The 19,124-nt window shown below is 41.7% G+C and overlaps 1 protein-coding gene across 2 annotated transcripts; it reads left to right on the top strand.

Annotated features, from left to right (window-relative positions):
* The first annotated feature begins 34 nt into the window (after positions 1–34).
* On the top strand, positions 35–16,555 carry LOC114431508 (uncharacterized). 2 transcript variants are annotated; one of them, XM_028399054.1, is made up of 9 exons: positions 35–389; positions 3,053–3,149; positions 3,248–3,361; positions 4,620–4,676; positions 5,248–5,385; positions 11,876–11,923; positions 12,102–12,215; positions 14,435–14,533; positions 14,724–16,555. In XM_028399054.1, the coding sequence occupies exons 2-9, from the start codon at positions 3,054–3,056 to the stop codon at positions 14,829–14,831; spliced, it is 774 nt and encodes a 257-aa protein (XP_028254855.1). In that variant the 5' UTR covers positions 35–389; position 3,053; the 3' UTR covers positions 14,832–16,555. The 2 variants fall into 2 exon arrangements, with proteins under 2 accessions (XP_028254855.1, XP_028254856.1); XM_028399055.1 differs by lacking the exon at positions 11,876–11,923.
* The last annotated feature ends 2,569 nt before the right edge of the window (positions 16,556–19,124 follow it).

Below are 19,124 nucleotides of genomic sequence, written 5' to 3'. Positions count from 1 at the left end.
CATGTCTGTTTTCCTTTGAGTGTTACTCAAACTACATTTACATTTTAAAAACAAAACTGATGCTAAAAGTATACGAAATATAATGAGATGAAATGGGTGGGGGAAAGCGGAATAGCAAAATAACTGCTTAGAGCTCTTCTGTGTCTGTCACACACAGCAGCCTACGTTTTGACGGGACTGGGCCGCCTGAAGGCTCGCCTCCGCTGTGGTAGTGCATGTGAACTGCATCAGACAGTCTAAAAAAAGTCGCAGCATCAGTGTGCTGCAGTGAAAGCCGGCCGCCGAACACGCCCATCTGCAGCCTGCATCGCCTCACGCCACAGGGACAGCAAGCCCGACTGCTTTACTTCTATTTGTCACGTTGGAAAACAGGCGATATAACAGCTGAGGTAAGATATTAAGTGAATTATATTGTATGTTATTGAGAACATCGCGGAGGAATATAGTGATGAGGCAAAAAAAAACCTGCGCAGTGGATCGTGTGCTGCTGGTCCTGTCTCCTGCATGTCCTTCAGAGAAGTAGGGAATCCTTGGTTGTGCTGACTCTGCTGTCGGCTGTGTTTGAATATAGATATTGAAAACAAGTTTGCAGGCCAGGACAGGGAGCCCTAGCTGACAACAGATAAATACCATCACTGTCAAAGTGGATGTTTTCTGATTGCAAATGTAGTGTAATGTAGAAAAAAGCAGAAAACCACTAACACTTAATGATTTGCTCTGCAAGTGCTGCAATCTGAACTGACTTGCTAAAAAGATGTTCAATAACTTTAAGCTTTGTAAATGTGAATGTTTTAAGGGTGAATCTATCTGTAGCTTAAAGGGTGCACAGGCAGAATGTTCATGTAGAAATGGAAAACATTTCGAATATTTGAAGATATGAAGAATGTGAAAAAAGTTGAATAAAAACATTAATTCATTTTTGATTCGTTGAGGCTTAAATGGTATGTGAAGCTGAAAAGATACAGACATTTAAATCATTTAGTGTTAAATTCAAGGCCTGTGGGCATATCCAGCTGCTAGCTGCCTCTCTTCAGCCTACACCTGATGTTTGAAACATAAAATAATCTATGCTGGACAGGATTTCCCCCTGGGATTAATAAAGTTTCTTTTTTATTCTGATTCTGATGCTCCTGATTATTGCAATGTCATGAAGATGAAAGGAGGTCTTAGAGATCTGTTTAATGGGCTGGGTAAAGCACATATCCTGTCAGGATGTTCCTCACAGTCGTACTGGAGGCCAAAGTAATGCCATCCAGAGAGAGAATGTTATCAGATCATCTAGTCCTATGTATCCCATGTAGACCAGTGCTATTTCTGTTTTGTGGTGGACTTTGAACCCTGGCTGGTTACATGACTGACTGACAACTGCCTTTTCAAATATTTTGGAGATGAATGGAGGGTTGAATATCTGTCTATAATTTGCTGATAGACCCACTGCATTTTTTGGGGTTTTAATTCAACACATTCAAGCAGCTTATGTTAAAATACTCAATAGATGTATACTTCATTCCAATTCCAAGCAATGTAAACAGCATTAATGTTAAATATTTGCCTTTGACCTTTGTTAGATCACAGTAATTAAAGTGCTTCTCATTTCTTGCTTGTTTTTAATTTAAAAAAAGTGGAAACAAAGTTACAAATGAATTGAATTATTTGAAATTTAAATTTGTTAGAAAATTACCTCAGTTTACACAATCTGAACACATACAGTAAACACGTCAGTCTACAGGTGCAACACATAAGCCCCATTGAACACATCTTCGATGAAGATCCTCAGTCATCCAGGTCATTTCCATTCAGGAGCATGAAAGCTCTCACTTGAAGCCCCACTGTAAACATTGCCTTTTCATACCAGCCTATGTCTTATGCAAAAGTTTGGGCACCCCTTAGGAAAATCACTGCATCAGTTTGTCACCTGCTGAGGTTTTGAAGCAGCAGCTTCATTTTAACATAATGTTATACCTTATGGCAACAGAAACATTACAGTGTGAAATCATTTTTATTGGTCTAACTGAAACATTTTTATGTGCATTTAAGCAAAAATAGGCATGTGCATAAATTTGGGCACCCTTTTAATCACATTTATTTCAAGACCTGTAGGGAGTTGTAGATGACAGGTTGCAGCACAAAACTGTTTTGATTGGCTCATTAGGGGCTCGTTAGCAGTTATAAAGACAGGTGGAATCAGTCATTAAAAAGGTTAATAACATAGGTAACTGTGTGCATTCTGTGTCATACATGACAGCAGTCTATAGTAAGAAACATGACCCTGGGTTGTCAGGGGGGTTGGCTTTCTAATATACCTCCCCACACACATATCCTTACCCTAATGAGTTTTCCCCAACAAGACTTCCGATTATCTCTAAAGAGAACTCTAGGACGAGGTAGCGGTGCTGCTGCTGGGTTGTTGCCCCCCTCCACATCTCCGGGTGTACTGGCCTGTCTCCTGGTATCTCCTTCATGCTCTGGACACTGTGCTGACAGACACAGCAAACCTTCTTGCCACAGCTCTCATTGATGTGCAATCCTGGATGAGCTGCACTACCTGAGCAAGTTCTGTGGGTTGTAGACACCGCCTTATGCTACCTCTATTGGTGAGAGCACAAGAACAGTTTCTAAGTACTAGATCAGCAGAGGCTAGAGTCAGGACCCCAGGTAGCACCACACACACCAGGCAGGACCTCAGGTGCCACCTGTAGTATTTTTTGATGACAAGGCTACTGGAATATCAGAGCTAGGCAAAATGGACAATGAATAAGATCAACACCAACACTTCCATAAAAAGCTAAACTAGTACTTCAATGTTACAATATCTGCGAACAACAACTCTTGTTACAGTTGGAGATCGACGAGGTACAACACAAATTCTTCAGTAAGGAGGAGCCAGGATGACAGGACAGAGGGAAATCAATACCATCTTTTTTCTTATATTCGAAACAGTAGTCTCATCAAGATAGCTTTCCATTTTTTTATCGTGCAGACTTTTAACTCTACTCTTTGTATTTGGCTGAATCATTTTCAACATGGTTTTTATTATCTGTTCTGTTGAAAGGATGTCTCATGATGACAAAGAGCCAATGCCTGCGACAGGGGCTCTTTCTGTTGGCCAACTACAGTCTTACCTTAAGATGGAGCCCAAGACTCTGGGGGTGAGCAGAAGCATTCATAAACAAAATTATATATTATGTATGTAAGTATATGTACCTGCTAATCACTTGTTGCTCATGGTCTTTATGTCATTCTCCAGGCAATCCAGATTGTCATTGGGGCTTTGATTCTTTGTTTGAGTGCTTCAGTGCTCCAGATCCATGAGGTCCACTTTACAGGAGATATAGCTCTTTTCTTGATTGTTGTCATACAGGTCAGTCTGGTCACATCACCTTTTCATCCATCTATCCATCTTCAACCGCTTATCCGGGGCCGGGTCGCGGGGGCAGCAGTCTAAGCAGGGACACCCAGACTTTCCTCTCACCAGACACTTCCTCCAGCTCCTCTGGGGGAATCCCGAGGCATTCCCAGGCCAGCCGAGAGACATAGTCTCTCTACCGCATCCTGGGTCTTCCCCGGGGCCTCCTCCCAGTGGGACATACCCGGAACACCTCCCCAGGGAGGCGTCCAGGAGGCATCCGAACCAGATGCCCGAGCCACCTCAGCTGGCTCCTCTCGATGTGGAGGAGCAGCGGCTCTACTCCGAGCTCCTCTTGGGTGACTGAGCTTCTCACCCTATCTCTAAGGGAGCGCCCAGCCACCCTACGCCTGTATTCGCGATCTCATTCTTTCGGTCACTACCCAGAGCTCATGACCATAGGTGAGGGTAGGAACGTAGATTGACCGGTAAATCGAGAGCTTCACCTTCCGGCTCAGCTCCTTCTTCACCACAACAGACCGGTACAGCGACCGCATTACTGCGGAAGCTGCACCGATCCGTCTGTCAATCTCCCGCTCCATTTTTCCCTCACTCGTGAACGAGACCCCGAGATACACAAACTCCTCCACTTGGGGCAGGAGCTGTCCTCCCACCCAGAGAGGACAAACTACCTTTTTCCGGTCGAGAACCATGGCCTCAGACTTGGAGGCGCTGATTCTCATCCCAGCTGCTTCACACTCAGCTGCAAACCGTCCCAGTGCACACTGGAGGTCCCGGCTCGATGAAGCCAACAGGACAACATCATCTGCAAAAAGCAGAGATGAAATCCTATGGTTCCCGAACCAGATCCCCTCCGGTCCCTTGCTGCGCCTAGAAATTCTGTCCATAAAAATGATGAACAGAACCGGTGACAAAGGGCAGCCCTGCCGGAGTCCAACATGCACCGGGAACAGGTCTGACTTACTGCCGGCAATGCGAACCAAACTCCTGCTCCGGCCATACAGGGACCTAACAGCCCTCAGCAGAGGGCCCCGGACCCCATACTCCCATAGCACCTCCCACAAGATGCCGCGAGGGACACGGTCGAACGCCTTCTCCAAATCCACAAAACACATGTGGACTGGTTGGGCGACATGTGTTTTGTGGATTTGGAGAAGGCGTTCGACCTTTTCATTGTACCACAAAAAATGAATATAATATATTATAATATACAAGCTGTCTGTAAATGCTGTATGTATTATATTTGCACCAGGTGACCTTGTCTGGTTCAGTGTTGGTTCACAGTGGGAGGAAACCTTCTCTGTTTTGGGTAAGTTTGTTTACTACAATCTAAATCAGTTTTCACATGCTTAACAGGTACTATAGTGAGTGTCTAGCTAGGATAAATGTCACTTCTCACAGATTTTCATGGAAAGGCAACAGTCCTCAAGCAATTGAAGAAGACAGGGAAAATCTTTTACATCACATAATGGGCTATTAACACATGGGTTTAATGCACGTTTATTTGTTCACTTTCTTAAATTGGTGCTGTATGAAAGATGTAATGAAGATATGACAAAGAAAAACAAACAGAGAATAGTAACCTTTCCAAACTACTGCTGGAACTGGTCTTTTCGATTCCTAAGTGTATAGTGTGTTAAAATAAGAAATATGTTGCTGCCATCCAATTTAAAATGTATATATATATATATATATATATATATATATATATATATATATATATATATATATATATATATATATATATATATATATATATATATATATATGTCAGTGTTTACATTTGTATTATTGCAAATGGGATTGTGCCGGTTCCTTGACAATATCATGTTACTTCACAAATAAAGCCAAATAAACAAATCTACCGTTGCATGTTGCAGGTGAAATGTGTCCTGATCCTGCATCTTATCAGTGCAGCACTTGCCACAGCTGCCCTGGGACTGATGTCCAAACACCTCCCCTACCGCCAGGACTCCTACCATTGTGAACACTGTCGGAGGCTGGAGCTACATGCTGTGGTATTGTCTTTAAAATCAACACACAGAAGCCAGAGTATTATATAAAAGAGTTTGATTTAAGCTTTAATAATAAAAAAACAGCAGAGCCATATCAGTAGCTACCTCTCTGACCACATGCTCTATGTCTCTATGTGAAGTTGTGTTAAAATCTTTTTGTAACATCTGTAGAATTACATTTGCAATATAATCGAATAGTTTGTCCTATACAAATGTACACTATTACAACTATGTCACTTAGTTTGTCTTTGGATTAAATAGGTCTTGCCTGGTGCAAGACTGAAACAATGTTGGCAGCTCATAAAATATATATTCCAAAAGAAACCATTTTATGGTATAATCGGACCAGAAAATGGTATGTAGATATGAAAAGAAATTGTACAGTAGTCATACACACCAGTTGGCCACCTGTTGTGTATGTTTATTATTTTGACATTTTCTTAAATTGAGCTTCTACAGATTTTGTAGGATGAGCACGTCTCCCAGTGGTGCTAAATAATAATATTATTTGATGGATTATTATTAATTTGTTTTAGTATTAGCACATGTGTTTATGGACAAATTACAGAGCTAGAGAGGGAGGGAGCCCTCTGCACAGGGATACATTGTGAGCATTTCATCACGTTAAAGAAACCAATGTAGTAAGTTCAGAAGGTTGATGACTGCATGGAGCAGCAAAACATCTCCAAGAAAATTCTACAAGTCCTGTCACCTTGCTTCAATCTTCTGAATGACAAGGACTTGAATGACTGAGAACCTTCATCAACAATGTACAGTAGTTAGTTATCTGAATATATCTACATTTCCCTTCCATTAAACAATGGAACAACTTAAAACAGTTCTCACATTACAACAGATATAGATACGGAGAAATCTCAAAAATTAACAGATACACAGGAAAGCAATCCATGAACACCACAACAACCAGAAGGTAGTCCACAAGGCAGAGGTACCGGGAGGGAGCTACCAAAGGGAAGAGAGTCCGAGACGAAGGCAGTCTGAGAGAAACAAGGCTGGAACGCAAGGGATAACCACAATATGTTTTGGCAACGAAAACCAGGAAGAGAGTAAGCTAAGTAGGCCAAACAACATGACAATGACCCGTAGCACACAGCCAGAATAACTGAAGGAGTGGCTCTGTAAGAAGCATATCGAGGTTCTGGCATGGTAAGCCAGTGGAGGAGTGGGGAAAAAATCCCTCCTGCAGTGTGTGCAAACCTGGTGAAAAACCACAGGAACTGTTTGACCTCTGCAAACAAAGGCTACTGTACCAAATATTAACATTGATTTTCTCAGGTGTTCAAATACTTATTTGCAGCTGTATCATACAAAAAAATCATACATTGTGATTTCTGGATATTTTTTTAGATTATGTCTCTCACCATGGACATGCACCTACGATGAAAATTTCAGACCCCTCCGTGATTTCTAAGTGGGAGAACTTGCAAAATAGCAGGGTGTTCAAATACCTATTTTCCTCACTGTATCTAACAGAGGCCTCGAAGTAGGTATACCTCGGGTGGCGCTTGTCTGGGAATTGTGGACGTACTGAATCCAGGGAAGATGTGAACATTAAGACATCTGGTTAGAGGCAGCAATGCACCTCACGGTGGCCTCCAGGTGCTGGTTGGCCCACTCAGTCTGCCTGTTGGTGAATTGGTGGTGAACTGTGGCCCCTTATCTGACACAGTGTGACAGGGAATCCCACAGAGACACATTCTAAACTAGGGCTGAAGGGAGTATTGGCAAAAGCACAGTGCACCACTTGGAGAATGTGTCCATTATGGTGAGTATGACTGTGTTACCTTCAGACATGGCTAGTCCTGTGATGAAATCGAGAGTGATGTGGGACCAGGGTTGAGTAGGTACAGGCAGAGGAAGTTGTCCAGCTGGCGGGCAGTGAGTAGCCTTACCACAGAAGGAGACTGACCGGGCAGCAACAAACTTCTGGATGTCTTTCTCCATGGTCAGCCACCAGAAGCGCCCCCTAAAGAGGTGGAGGGCTTGGCGGGCTCCTGATTGGCAGGATTCTATTTCCCAGTATACAGCTGCGACCACATACAAGGGATCATTGATGATGTCCAGTAATTGAGTCCAAGGAAGAGAACTGACAGAAGAACATCTGGTTTTATATTCTTGATTCCAAGTGCCAGTGTGCCTGGTGGGAGTGTTATTTCTTGTTGGTCTGAAAGGAGGAGAGGATATGTGATTTGTCCAAACCAGGAATGGATGTTCTGCCCTCTTTAACCAATGTTTCCACTCCTCCAGGGCAGCCTTTACTGCCAGAAACTTTACTAAGAACTGTCTAGAAGGATCGGGTTGTAATAGAATTGTTGTGCTGGTGAACCACCCCTCGAGTTCATTGAAGGCTTTTTCTGCTTGACACAGGACAAAAAAAACACATGACGCACACACAGTCCTACCACGGCCTGAGCAGACTCTGTATATTACGAGGAGCCACTTAGCAGTTTGGAGGACAGCAAACAAGCCGGATTAAGCCAAATTGAGCGTGGACACGTGTGTGTGATAGCCAGATTTGAAAATAGGTCTGAACATATCCAGCTTGAAGGCTATCTAGATTCAATCCTACTCTAGCTGGATTTGACTTTCTCCAGTGTTAATGGGGCCTTAGTGTAGTGCCAAGGCTAGACTATAGTTTGAAATGAAACGACTGTAGATGTTTGCAAAGTTGCAATTGTTGCAATTGCCATCTAGTGGTGGGCTGGTGCCACTGCTGGACTGCTCTGATATTTTCTGGGTCTGTCCTGATCTTGTCTGGCTCAAATATGTAACCCAAGAAGCTCACGGTTTGCACATCAAACTCATTTCTCAACTTTTACAAAGAGTTTTCTAACAAACTGTTGTGTGAAGCAGTTTTAACGAGACCCATCGCAGACAAGGTTGGTGGAACTAAAGGTGAGAAACGGGTGAAACACAGAGCGGACAAAAGGACAGAGGAGTATTACACACCGGGGAATGACGAGAACAAAGGGGAGCACAGGACTTAAATGCAGGAGGATTACAAGACACAGGTAGGACACATTAGGGTGGGGCAAGACATCCTAATGGAGAAAAAACACAAGGAAGTAGAACACACAGGAATACAAGAGGACTTTCAAATTAAAACAGGAAACACGAGACACAACTACAAACACACATGGGAGGACCTAACACGAGGATCTCAGGACCACCGGCTGGTTCAGTAACAGAAGAAGAGAGTTTGGCAAACTCCGTAAACTTCACAGGACCAGTGACTGGCTCAGGAACAAGAGAGGACCCCAGCCAGCTTGCTAAAATCCATCGGACCACTGATTGGCTCAGGAACAGCGGAGAATAACCCAGCTGGCTCTGCAGAATCCATCAGACCACCAACTAGTACAGGAACAAGTGAAGAAGGTTGAGAGGGGGCGGAAAAACCAGCTGGCTCTGGTCAGCTACTTCTGGCTGGAACTAAGACTGGTGTTGACGTTCCTTATCTGAGCCTGTACCGGCTGGTCCGAGGACAGAAACGGAGAATCCAGCTGTCCTCACAGAAACTGCAGCAACACCAGTGTGTTCAGGAACACACACGGTCAGCCCAGTTGGATCAGACACAGGCCTCACCAACACTGTCTTTAGCTGGCGAGGAAGCGCAGAACCTGCATGCCCTCCTCCATCTCACCAAGCACTCGCAGATACTCCTGCCTTAGGGAGCAGAGGCCCTACTGGATTTGTCTGTCTGGGGAAGGAGTTAAAAAAGTCCAGTGAGACCATGTCGGACAGCGCGACCTGCCTGACCATTTCTTTCCAAACAAAAAGATACTGGTCAGTCGATTATGTTGTGTGAAGCAGTTTTACAGTACCCAAATGCAGACAACAAGGTTGGTGGAACAAAAGGTGCGCCTTTTAATAAATAAAAAGCCAGTCCTGGCAAGTCCTTCAACACACAGTCCAGAAAAATCACATAGTACAAACAAAAAAGTTTAAAGGAAAAAAACAACTGAACAATCCAAGCAAGCAATCCTGAAGAAGGCAAAACACAAGGAAGTAAAACACTAGAATACAAGAGGGAACATGAACTTTCAAAATAAAACAGGAAACACGAGACACAACTACAAACAGGAACAGGAACAATGAAATACAATTATACTAATAGCAAAGGGTTACAGCAGAGGGTTCTGAAGGTGCAAAACACTGGTTCAGCACTTTGACACAATTCATCATGAGACTAAACATGCTTATGCATACAACCTGCTATCAGAGAGTGTCTGTGCTCTACAAGTGAAGTTCTTCAAAACAGCTTTAATGTGATAGCGAATGCTGCGTCCGCGACCAGCACCTGTCTGTGCCTTTTTACTGATGCTGGATAAAAGCAACTCTCCAGAAATGCAAACATTTGTAAAACGTGAATTAGTTGGAGCAGACTGTTATAAACTGTGATGTTTTATTGATGTAGCAATGAGCAGTCCATCTTTGTTAACATTCTTAAGTTAAACTGCCAGCTGTACACAGTGTATGAGTTGTAGCACTTCTCTCAAAATGACTCCGTAATTCAGTACGCATCTGTTGTAAGGCACGTCATTACGTTTTTACGTTTGCATGCACTGCAAACCTGTGTAAACATTACATTAAATTGACTAAAACCTGCTTGAGATCAGCACTAAATGACTCCCACCTATAACAGTCTATGCTCTTAAACCAGACCTGCCATATATGATCAGATCTCACCTTCACAGTGGTGTCAGTACCTTGCCTGTTGCTCAGTTATCACAATCACACAGTTTCTAAATGTTTTAAATTTGTGCTGTAAATTCAGATAACATGTTCTAGTCTGTTCACCTAAAATGTTGAAGTAATTACAGCATACACATCTTTTATTGTTAAAATAATGTCATCAGGGACTGTTGGCCCTCAGAGACTTTTGCATTATCAAATCTGGCCCTCCCCAAAAAAAGTTTGGACACCCCTGGTCTAGACAGATAAAAACAAATTGATCAAAGTCACAATAAACATTATTTACTAAGGCCTACGCAGTAAAGCTCAGCAGTTGCTACCAGTTTACTGATGAGCCTGCCCCATGCTTTCTTTCTCCTGGGGTAAGATGATTTAAACCTACCTGCATGGATCTGACTGCCTGCAGGTAACTGGAGGGGTTGATGGTGGTGCAGATTGAGGTACAGTGAGTGACTTGTGGGGAAGCTGGCCAAGGGAGCTGTGCATGGCCATAAGTTGGCGCTCTGGCAATTGGTTGTTGAGCTTGATGGCTAGGGTAACTGTTCACTGAGTCCAATCCAACTCCAATCAAGGCCTTTCCATCATAGCCTGCTTCAGCTGCTACAATGTGGAATTTAATAATTGGCTGCTGAGTTTGAGCCTTAAGCTTTAGTTTGAGTTTTACCCCTTTACTCATGGCTTGATCTAGGTTGGGGTATGGACAGGTGATTTGGCAGAGGCTATGAAGAGGAGTTGAGAGGTTAGCCTTTTCACATGAGACAACAGATCACTGGTTTTACTAGTTGGTTGGTTTTTGGCTCTTATGGCCTCTGTACACTGTGCTGTGGCACAACAGAATCTCAAGCAGCAACAGAATCCACAAGATGGTGAAAAAAATCAGCTCTTAACGTAGGAGACTGAAGCCACCCCCATTTTCACCACCTTTCACTGTGCAGAGGGTGTCCTGATGACCTGCAGCATTTCCTGGCTCAGCAGTTGCTGTGTGTCTGACAGGAAGAATCCTGTCATCAGGATCCCACTCCTCTCCATTAAAAACATTTTCAAAGAGAGATATAGAAGGAAAGCCCACTTCATCATGAGCGACTCATGCTGATCTCATGCTGATCTCCTGCCATTTGCAGGCGATATTGCACCATCGAATCAAAAGCGGTTAGAATGTTTTTGCCACTGGCAATGAGAAAGTTGAACTATTTTATTTTCACCATGACACTTCACCTACAAAAAATGCTATTTTACAGATATGAATTAAAAGACAATGAACTTAATTAAACCGAATTAATTGGCATTAAACTGGGCTACTGGCTAATATTTTAAAGGTACAGTATATTTCTAGTATCAAAAATGTTGCCACTCAGCTCTAACCCTACTAACCCTACAATCTAGTGCAACACCACACAGTTAGAGTAAGGGATAATATGGAATGAGATGGACATTGTAGCTTTTAATTTTTTAATTTAATTAGTTTTCTAGCAGTCAGTTTTGCTCTTCAGAAATGATTAACAGCAGAATTCCTACAGAATAAAGTGCATTTTCTGCATGACAGACCCTTGACCACAGATCCAGCGCTGGAAGCTATTTCTAGAAACACATCAAAGAATAAAATGATACATTAATTAAAATGTATGAATATATTTCTGCTGTAAGGGAAGTAGACTATGTAGTATTACTTACTGTAGCACACAGAGCCTACATACAATGTAGGCTCCTACATAAATTAATAGTTGACACTACATGTTAAAAAGCAGAGTCCATGTGTCTTTGTCTTTACTGTCCACTGCAGCAAAATTGTTTCAGGAAATGCACCAGGCTGATCGAGCAAAAGTGTACAGTAAGTGACTGCCTATTCTTGTACCTAACACTTTATAGAGTGCATGTAGAAGACACAAATGTCTTCCACTAATAGAAAAGATGTCAGGAGATATATTACTGTATTTTATGTAATCATCATTGTCCTGAACAAAAGTAATTGCTTTCTGATCATATGTGCTCTTGATTTCTCTGTTTAGCTGTTGATCGATGGAATTCTGGGGACACTGGTGATCTTCCTGGTGCTAGAGCTCTTGATCTGCATCACTGCCATGCTGTTTGGGCTCAGTGTCCTAGCTGCCGGTGGAAACCAGGTGAACTTTGATTCCTTGAAGTTCCCATAAAATCAAATTTGCATTTATATATAGGTGATTAAAGTTAAATGCTTTTCAGTATTTCTGCATAAGTATGACTGAAAACAACAGATTTTTCCACAAGGCCTGAAAGTACACAAAGACACCATAATCAAACAAATGAGAGGGAAATATTACCCTTGGTCACTTATTTTTTAATAAAACGATCCAATGTTGTATATCTCTAAGTGGCAAAAGTGTGTGACCTTCTAGCATTAGCAGTTAATACACTCAACAAAAATATAAACGCAACACTTCTGTTTTTGCTCCCATGTTTCATGAGATGGACTTGAAGATCTAAACTACCGTAATTTATTATGAGGATAAATAACTCTGAGAAGTCTGCAGCTGATCTAAAATGCCACAGAGAGAGTACTCACATAAGCTGAGCAAGATAGATCATATTTTTCCTATTTTAACTTCTCTTCATTGGCTCACTATAAACCTGAACAGACTTTAAAAATCTTATGCTTATATACAAGGTCCTTAGAAGCCACATTTTGCCATGCTTGCAGAACCTAATGGTACCATATATTCCCAATAGGACATCTTAACCCTCATGCATTGTTCGCAAACACTACCCTAATGTGTTGTTCGGGGACAAAAACGTCCCCTAACTTTAACGGTTTTAAAAATATATTAGATAAATATTTTTTTGAAATTTTTTTGCATAGACCTTTTAATTAACTTCAGTTCTAATCAACAGTAGTGAAAAAATCATTTTCCCCCAGGATTTTAAAATCCTGGGGGAAAATGATTTGGGTTCTGGGTTTCTACAAGCTTAGATATGATTCTGAGTCCCCAGACCGCCAATAAAGCAGAAACAAAATGCACATTTCAGGGTGGCCTTTTATTGTGGGCAGTGTGAGGTACACCTGTGCACTAATCATGATGTCAGATCAGCATCTTGATGTGGCACACCTGTGAGGTGGGATGGATTATCTCAGCAAAGCAGAAGTGCTCACTATCACACATTTAGACAGATTTGTGAACAATGTTTGAGAGGAATGGTAATATTGTGTATCTGGAATGAAGTTTAGATCTTCAAGTCCATCTCATGAAACATGGGAGCAAAAACAAAAGTGTTGCGTTTATATTTTTGTTGAGTGTATAAAGTCCATCATATCTAAGCTTGTAGAAACCCAGATCCTGACCCCCAAGCAAGCAGTTTAAGCAGCAATTTCAGGACAAGCTCTCCTTTAACAGGAAGAAAACTTGACTTTGAAGGACCACAAAGAGGAGGGGAGGGCGGGGGGCAGCTAGGATAGAGGGGATGAAAAGGAGAGGAGAGGAGAACGACAGGTGTATAACATACACAAACATATATGTTACAGACTATTTTTGTCAATAACTTTAAAAGTATGCTTAAGATGTCCTATTGGGAATATATGGTACCATTAGGTTCTGCAAGCATGGCAAAATGTGGCTTCTAAGGACCTTGTATATAAGCATAAGATTTTTAAAGTCTGTTCAGGTTTATAGTGAGCCAATGAAGAGAAGTTAAAATAGGAAAAATATGATCTATCTTGCTCAGCTTATGTGAGTACTCTCTCTGTGGCATTTTAGATCAGCTGCAGACTTCTCAGAGTTATTTATCCTCATAATAAATTACGGTAGCCAAGGTGATGAAATGCATTGATCAGCGTCACTCTGACACAGGATGCTTTTGAACAATCCTAACTTAATAATGTAATAGGCTACATCATGAAAGAACCAAGTAGTCTGTCTTCACCATAAAACAACAATCATGTTCAGTTGTAAAATTGTACACCCAGTCTTAACTGAACTCATTTAACATATAATTTTATATATAACAGAAATATTAGTCACAGAAAACTGAGTAAGATCGTAGATTACACTTATTTAATTCAGTTAGTACATATTAAATAGAATAAACCCACTGACATCCTCAGCTGCAGGTTTTTCTGGATGATTGACTCAGGGTCTGCATATACTATGAAAAACAATCAACTAGCAGACCATTAGAAAAATGCCAGTGACATGAACAGATTTATCTTAAGAGATGGTTAGCTGAATTAGGGTTGAGGTGTATATAGAAGAACAGTTACTTTCTCAGGTGAACTCACTCAGCTACAGTGCATTTGAACTAGATACTTTTTTTTCTTTTTTACAAATCAAATAAGTGGATTCCTCTGAAAAAGTGTTTGTGTGTTTTGCAGGCTTCAAGTCACAGACCTGTTTATCCACCAACCCGTCCTCCACCTGTTCCAGCTGCGCAAGCTGTTCAGGCTGCTCCTGCTGCAGTGGAGCCATCTCAGGTAACACACTTCAATTAGGGTTCTACTATTGTGCAGATGTATTGTGTCCTTTGATTCCTTTCTTGTAGCTGTTGCTTTTCTTATTTCATCCCAAAGTTACATGTGTAGTCAAATCAGAGGATCTTTCATTCAGTCGAACCTTATGATATTTCTGCATTTGCACATGTAACTATATTTTGTGTATCAACAGGTGGCTGTAGTTGTTACCAAACCTGATTCAGAGGAGGTGGAGGACATCACCACCCCACCCACTGAACCCCAGGTGGAGCCAATAGAAACTGTGGCCACAGAACCCTAAACACAACAACACTGCACTGCACACTGTGGAGTCTTGTGATGTCAGCCATAGTAACAATATACCTGTAATTAGAGCTAAATCTGCTGAAGGAAGCAGCATTAAGAAATATAAATACACACTTTGTAAAATACTTTAAAATTTCTGGCATGACTTGAACAAAGTATCACTATACGCACCACTGTACCTTCAGTATGTTGCTGTGGTATTATTAGAAATATTATGTGCATTTATTCTCCAGGTAAGTGGAGTAAAGTCTTTTAATCTCTCTTATCATGATTGACTGTTGTCAACATTCTGTTGATCCTGTTTGGTTACAAAAACAGTATTAGAGAATAAAGTCTGCTGTTGATGTCCATCTACCAATGCTCAAAGATTTAGCACCTAATAGACACTTTCAATGCATTTGCCTTTGTGTAACTCTCTTCTCAGTTTAGAGTATAATGTGTCGAGCAACATTTACAATTAAGGTATAAAAATGTTCTGCAAAGAGACATTAGAGAGACATGTAGAGGTGGACACAGCAACCAGAGAAAGGAAGAGGAGCCAGAGCCTAAACTTAAAGGTTAAAAAAAGGTGACCAAACAATGTGTGGGAGAGGTGTGGGCAAAGGAGGTGGTGCCAAACAAAATCACAAGTTACAACAAAACCAGGCCTAATATACCACTAGATTCTATACCATCTAGAAAAAGCAAGAACCAAAAAAAGGCCTATTGGCTTAATACAGGGGGTGGCACCCACCACTAAACCTAGTGAGTCCTACGTGAGTAAATGTAGGGGGTACCCCAGCTTACCTGTCCACACCTCCTCTCCACATTCACATAAATCAAAAAGTTCACAACATGCAGACCTAAACCCTCCATCAAGAGCCAAGACGAGAGCGAGCCTCATGCTGTCCTTTTTTTTATCTTGGCTCCTGGGCAATGAGTGGTTGAATCTAGCCCCTCTCAGGCCTGGACTGCACAGGTAATCCTGCCAGGCAATCCCAACCTGTAGCAGAGGGGGAGGGGAGAAGGGAGAGCAGGCAAAACAAACATACAGAGAGCCTGGCTGTGCCACCCACGTAACACATGATAATGTATCTACTGTATACTCATCGTCTTCGCTAATACGTGTTTGATTTTAATAAAATGCAGGCAGTTGCAACTTATTTCATCACTAGAAATCCAGGCTACCTGTAACATGTATATGTTGTCTCAAACCATGTATAATTCCATACTTACACTTTCTGGTTTAAATGCCTAAGTGTGTTTGCATCACTAAATGTGGCAACATACAGGACAGTCTGAGGACTTGTACTCACAAGGGTTAAATGGTACACTTCTGACCCTCAGTGGCCGTTGTTTTGGCTCTAATGTAGCAGCATTAAGGGACCACCAACCAAATTTCAAATGTATAATAATGATGAGGAATGTTCAGCTGTTGAAACTGTAAATGTGGCCCCATATGAGTATTAATATATTAGACACATCTATGCAATTTGATCATTTTTAAGTATGTTCACCAATTGAGTAGTCTGTGATTTGTTAATGCGTAATATGGCAGCTAACATCAGCTCGTAATTTGGCCAGTTACATTTTGCCATTGCTGTGCAGAGTGAGTGTTGGACTTAAAGTCCCGCCGAAATCCACTCTTCAGAAGTAACTAAATTGTTACACAGAATGTTACAATGTATAATATGGTTTTATTTTTATGTATGGCATGAAATATGTGTAGAATTATTTGTGCAGCCCACAAATGGCATTGTTGCCACCATTCATTGATAATTGCCTTCACAGCTTTTCATCAGTAGAAATATATAAACATTGTATATGTGACTTTTCTTTTCTTATCCTGCTAATCTCCTGCAATGAATTTTACACATTACTAATGGACGATACACCATTATTTCTGTAAATTGTACATCCCTGAAATTATGCAACATGTATGTTTCTTTTGCATCAGTTGTCTTAAGCTTACCCTGGTAGTCCAAGGATGGTAGCCTATGTAGATGATCGGCAAACTTGCAAAAATAGCATGACACTATTGTTGAAGGTGACTCAAAAGGAGTAATTTGTTTGGTATACTTGGATGGCAGTATCATTCCCTCCAAGTCCTTGGAGCAGCATTTCTGTGATATCCAGACAGTCCTTCACAAGCTCCAGGGCCATGATGAAAAGTAAGTTTAGGACAACCCTGAAATTCCTAGAACTTGTAGCAGCAGGAGCACATGTGAAACCAGACAGAAGCACAACAACATTCCTACTAATCTAATAAGCCTTAGACAGGTTTCTGGGCACAGCTGGTTGGTACCATTGCTTTATTATGTGTGTGGATGCTCCCATTCATCCAGCTACCATTATGTCCAAGAATTCAAATTGAGGCAGCTGGATTCATGAATTTTTTCTGAAAAAGTTCTCCCACTCCCCCGAGCCTCAAGATTCAAGATTCAAAGACTCAAAGTGTTTATTGTCATGTGAACAGTAAGGAAACAGGTTTCCCTGTACAAGGAAATGTTTACTTTGCTGTCTACACTAAGTGTTGTGAAATTTAAGATATATAGAAATTCAATTCAATTCAATTTTATTTATACAGTGCATTTTAGAATCAGAATTGTCTCAAAGCACTTCACAGAAACCCAGAGCCTGAACCCAACCCAAAGCAACAGTTGCAGTTGCCTCCATTTGACTCCATTTTAACAGGAAGAAACATTGAGCAGGACCTGGCTCATAAGGAGAACCTTCCTGCTGACAGTCGGCCGGACAGAGGAGGAGAAGAAGAGGTAGATAGGACAGAGAGGATGAAGGAGAGAGAGAGAGAGAGTGGAACAAATATGCAGCAAATATCATACATGATAACGAACAAACATGACAGGTTGTTGATGTTGACAAGCAAGATGAAACTACTGTGTTTATATTATAGTGGATGTATATATTGTCAGTTAATAAATAATAGTAATTAAAGGTAGGGTAGGAGATTTCATTCTGATGCACTTTTTGTTAAATTAGTGTAGCAACCGTTTAGTTAGGCAGTTTCGCATTAAAACGAAGATTATTAACCATCTGTGGAATGTCTTCAGAACCAAGTGACAAAATTTCAGGTCTATCAGAGTATTTCCCAAGGAGGAGTTCGTTCAAATGCGACATGCAAAACACGGGAAATCTGCCTAAACACATACATCATACTGCCAGTAGGTGGCGCTATGAGTGTATCACCACATTAGCATATCAATCTGTTCAGAATGACAGGCCCATCATGCCTGATTTTTTTTATCCACATAGGATAAGGTATGTGGGAGATACCGCCACAAAAACATTCATTTCGTGTGCATTGCGTCACAAAAGAAGAGTGTAATTCTGCAGTTTTGATAACTTTTGGTCCTTATGGGCTTAAGAGTAACCAGACCAATTTTCAGCCCAATCGGGCAGCCTAGGGTGAGTTCGTAAAAGTGCGTGGAGTAAAAAAAGCCAAATGGCGCAGTTTTTTCATGGCGGACTTCCTGTGCATTTTAGAGGATGCCTCCAAAAGACTTTTTTTCTCGTCTAGAGGTGATACATATGTGTACCAATTTTCCTGTCTGTAGGTCAAACGGGGACTCAGATCTCATTTCAGGGGGCACTGCCGAGCCACGTGGCCAAACCCGCGTGCGATGACAAGGTTATATGAAAAGGTGCACTGAGGCTGATGTCATGAGCAAGAATGAGGCAGATTGGATTAATAAATAAATAAAGAAATACAACTGCTTTCTCTATGGTGGGGAAGGGTCAACTTTATGGCGTTGCCCCACCCAGACGGTGTGTTTGATCTGCACTTTTTATAGAGTCATTTGGCAAATCACAGTGGCGGCGACAGTTTCAGATTTTTTTGAGCACGCCCAATGCGGGAGAAGAAAAATAGCTGAGAATTAAAATTGCAAGCAGCAATGAATGGGTCCTCGCACTCCGCACGACCCACTAGGGTTACAGCCGACTCCCTTCCCCATTGTCCCGTCTCTTCTTCCCCCCGTTTCCGTTTACAGTAGGTGGCGCTGTCCAGAGTACAGAGGGTATGCACACATGTTCAGGATTGGGTGTTTGTGATATGGAAAAAAATGTTTTTTTTTTTGTAGGAGCATACATGATGGAGTTCTACCAGTTGAAGTACCCTATGTGTCCACTAGGGGGAGTCAGACCCCATGAGAATAGTGGAGACCCGTCTGTGCATCAACCCCATCTATAAAATCCTTACTTTTAGCACAGCTATGCTGCTATAGGCCTACACTGTTGGGGGACACAAACATGATCCACTGAGCAGTTCCCTCAAATCCCCCTCTCACCC

This window comes from Parambassis ranga, chromosome 2 (assembly GCF_900634625.1).
Source record: "Parambassis ranga chromosome 2, fParRan2.1, whole genome shotgun sequence".
NCBI classification, from domain to species: domain Eukaryota; kingdom Metazoa; phylum Chordata; class Actinopteri; family Ambassidae; genus Parambassis; species Parambassis ranga.
The sequence above is the reverse complement of the archived record's forward strand: the minus strand, read 5'-3'. Positions and strand labels throughout refer to the sequence as shown.

What these genes read in the sequence shown, in the direction of transcription:
- LOC114431508 (XM_028399054.1), top strand. Translation starts at nt 3,054, where the DNA reads ATGTCTCATGATGACAAAGAGCCAATGCCTGCGACAGGGGCTCTTTCT. An exon ending in GGCTGGAGCTACATGCTGTG is followed by an intron (nt 5,386 to 11,875) that starts GTATTGTCTTTA and finishes TGTCCACTGCAG; the next exon opens with CAAAATTGTTTCAGGAAATG. An exon ending in TGATCGAGCAAAAGTGTACA is followed by an intron (nt 11,924 to 12,101) that starts GTAAGTGACTGC and finishes TTCTCTGTTTAG; the next exon opens with CTGTTGATCGATGGAATTCT.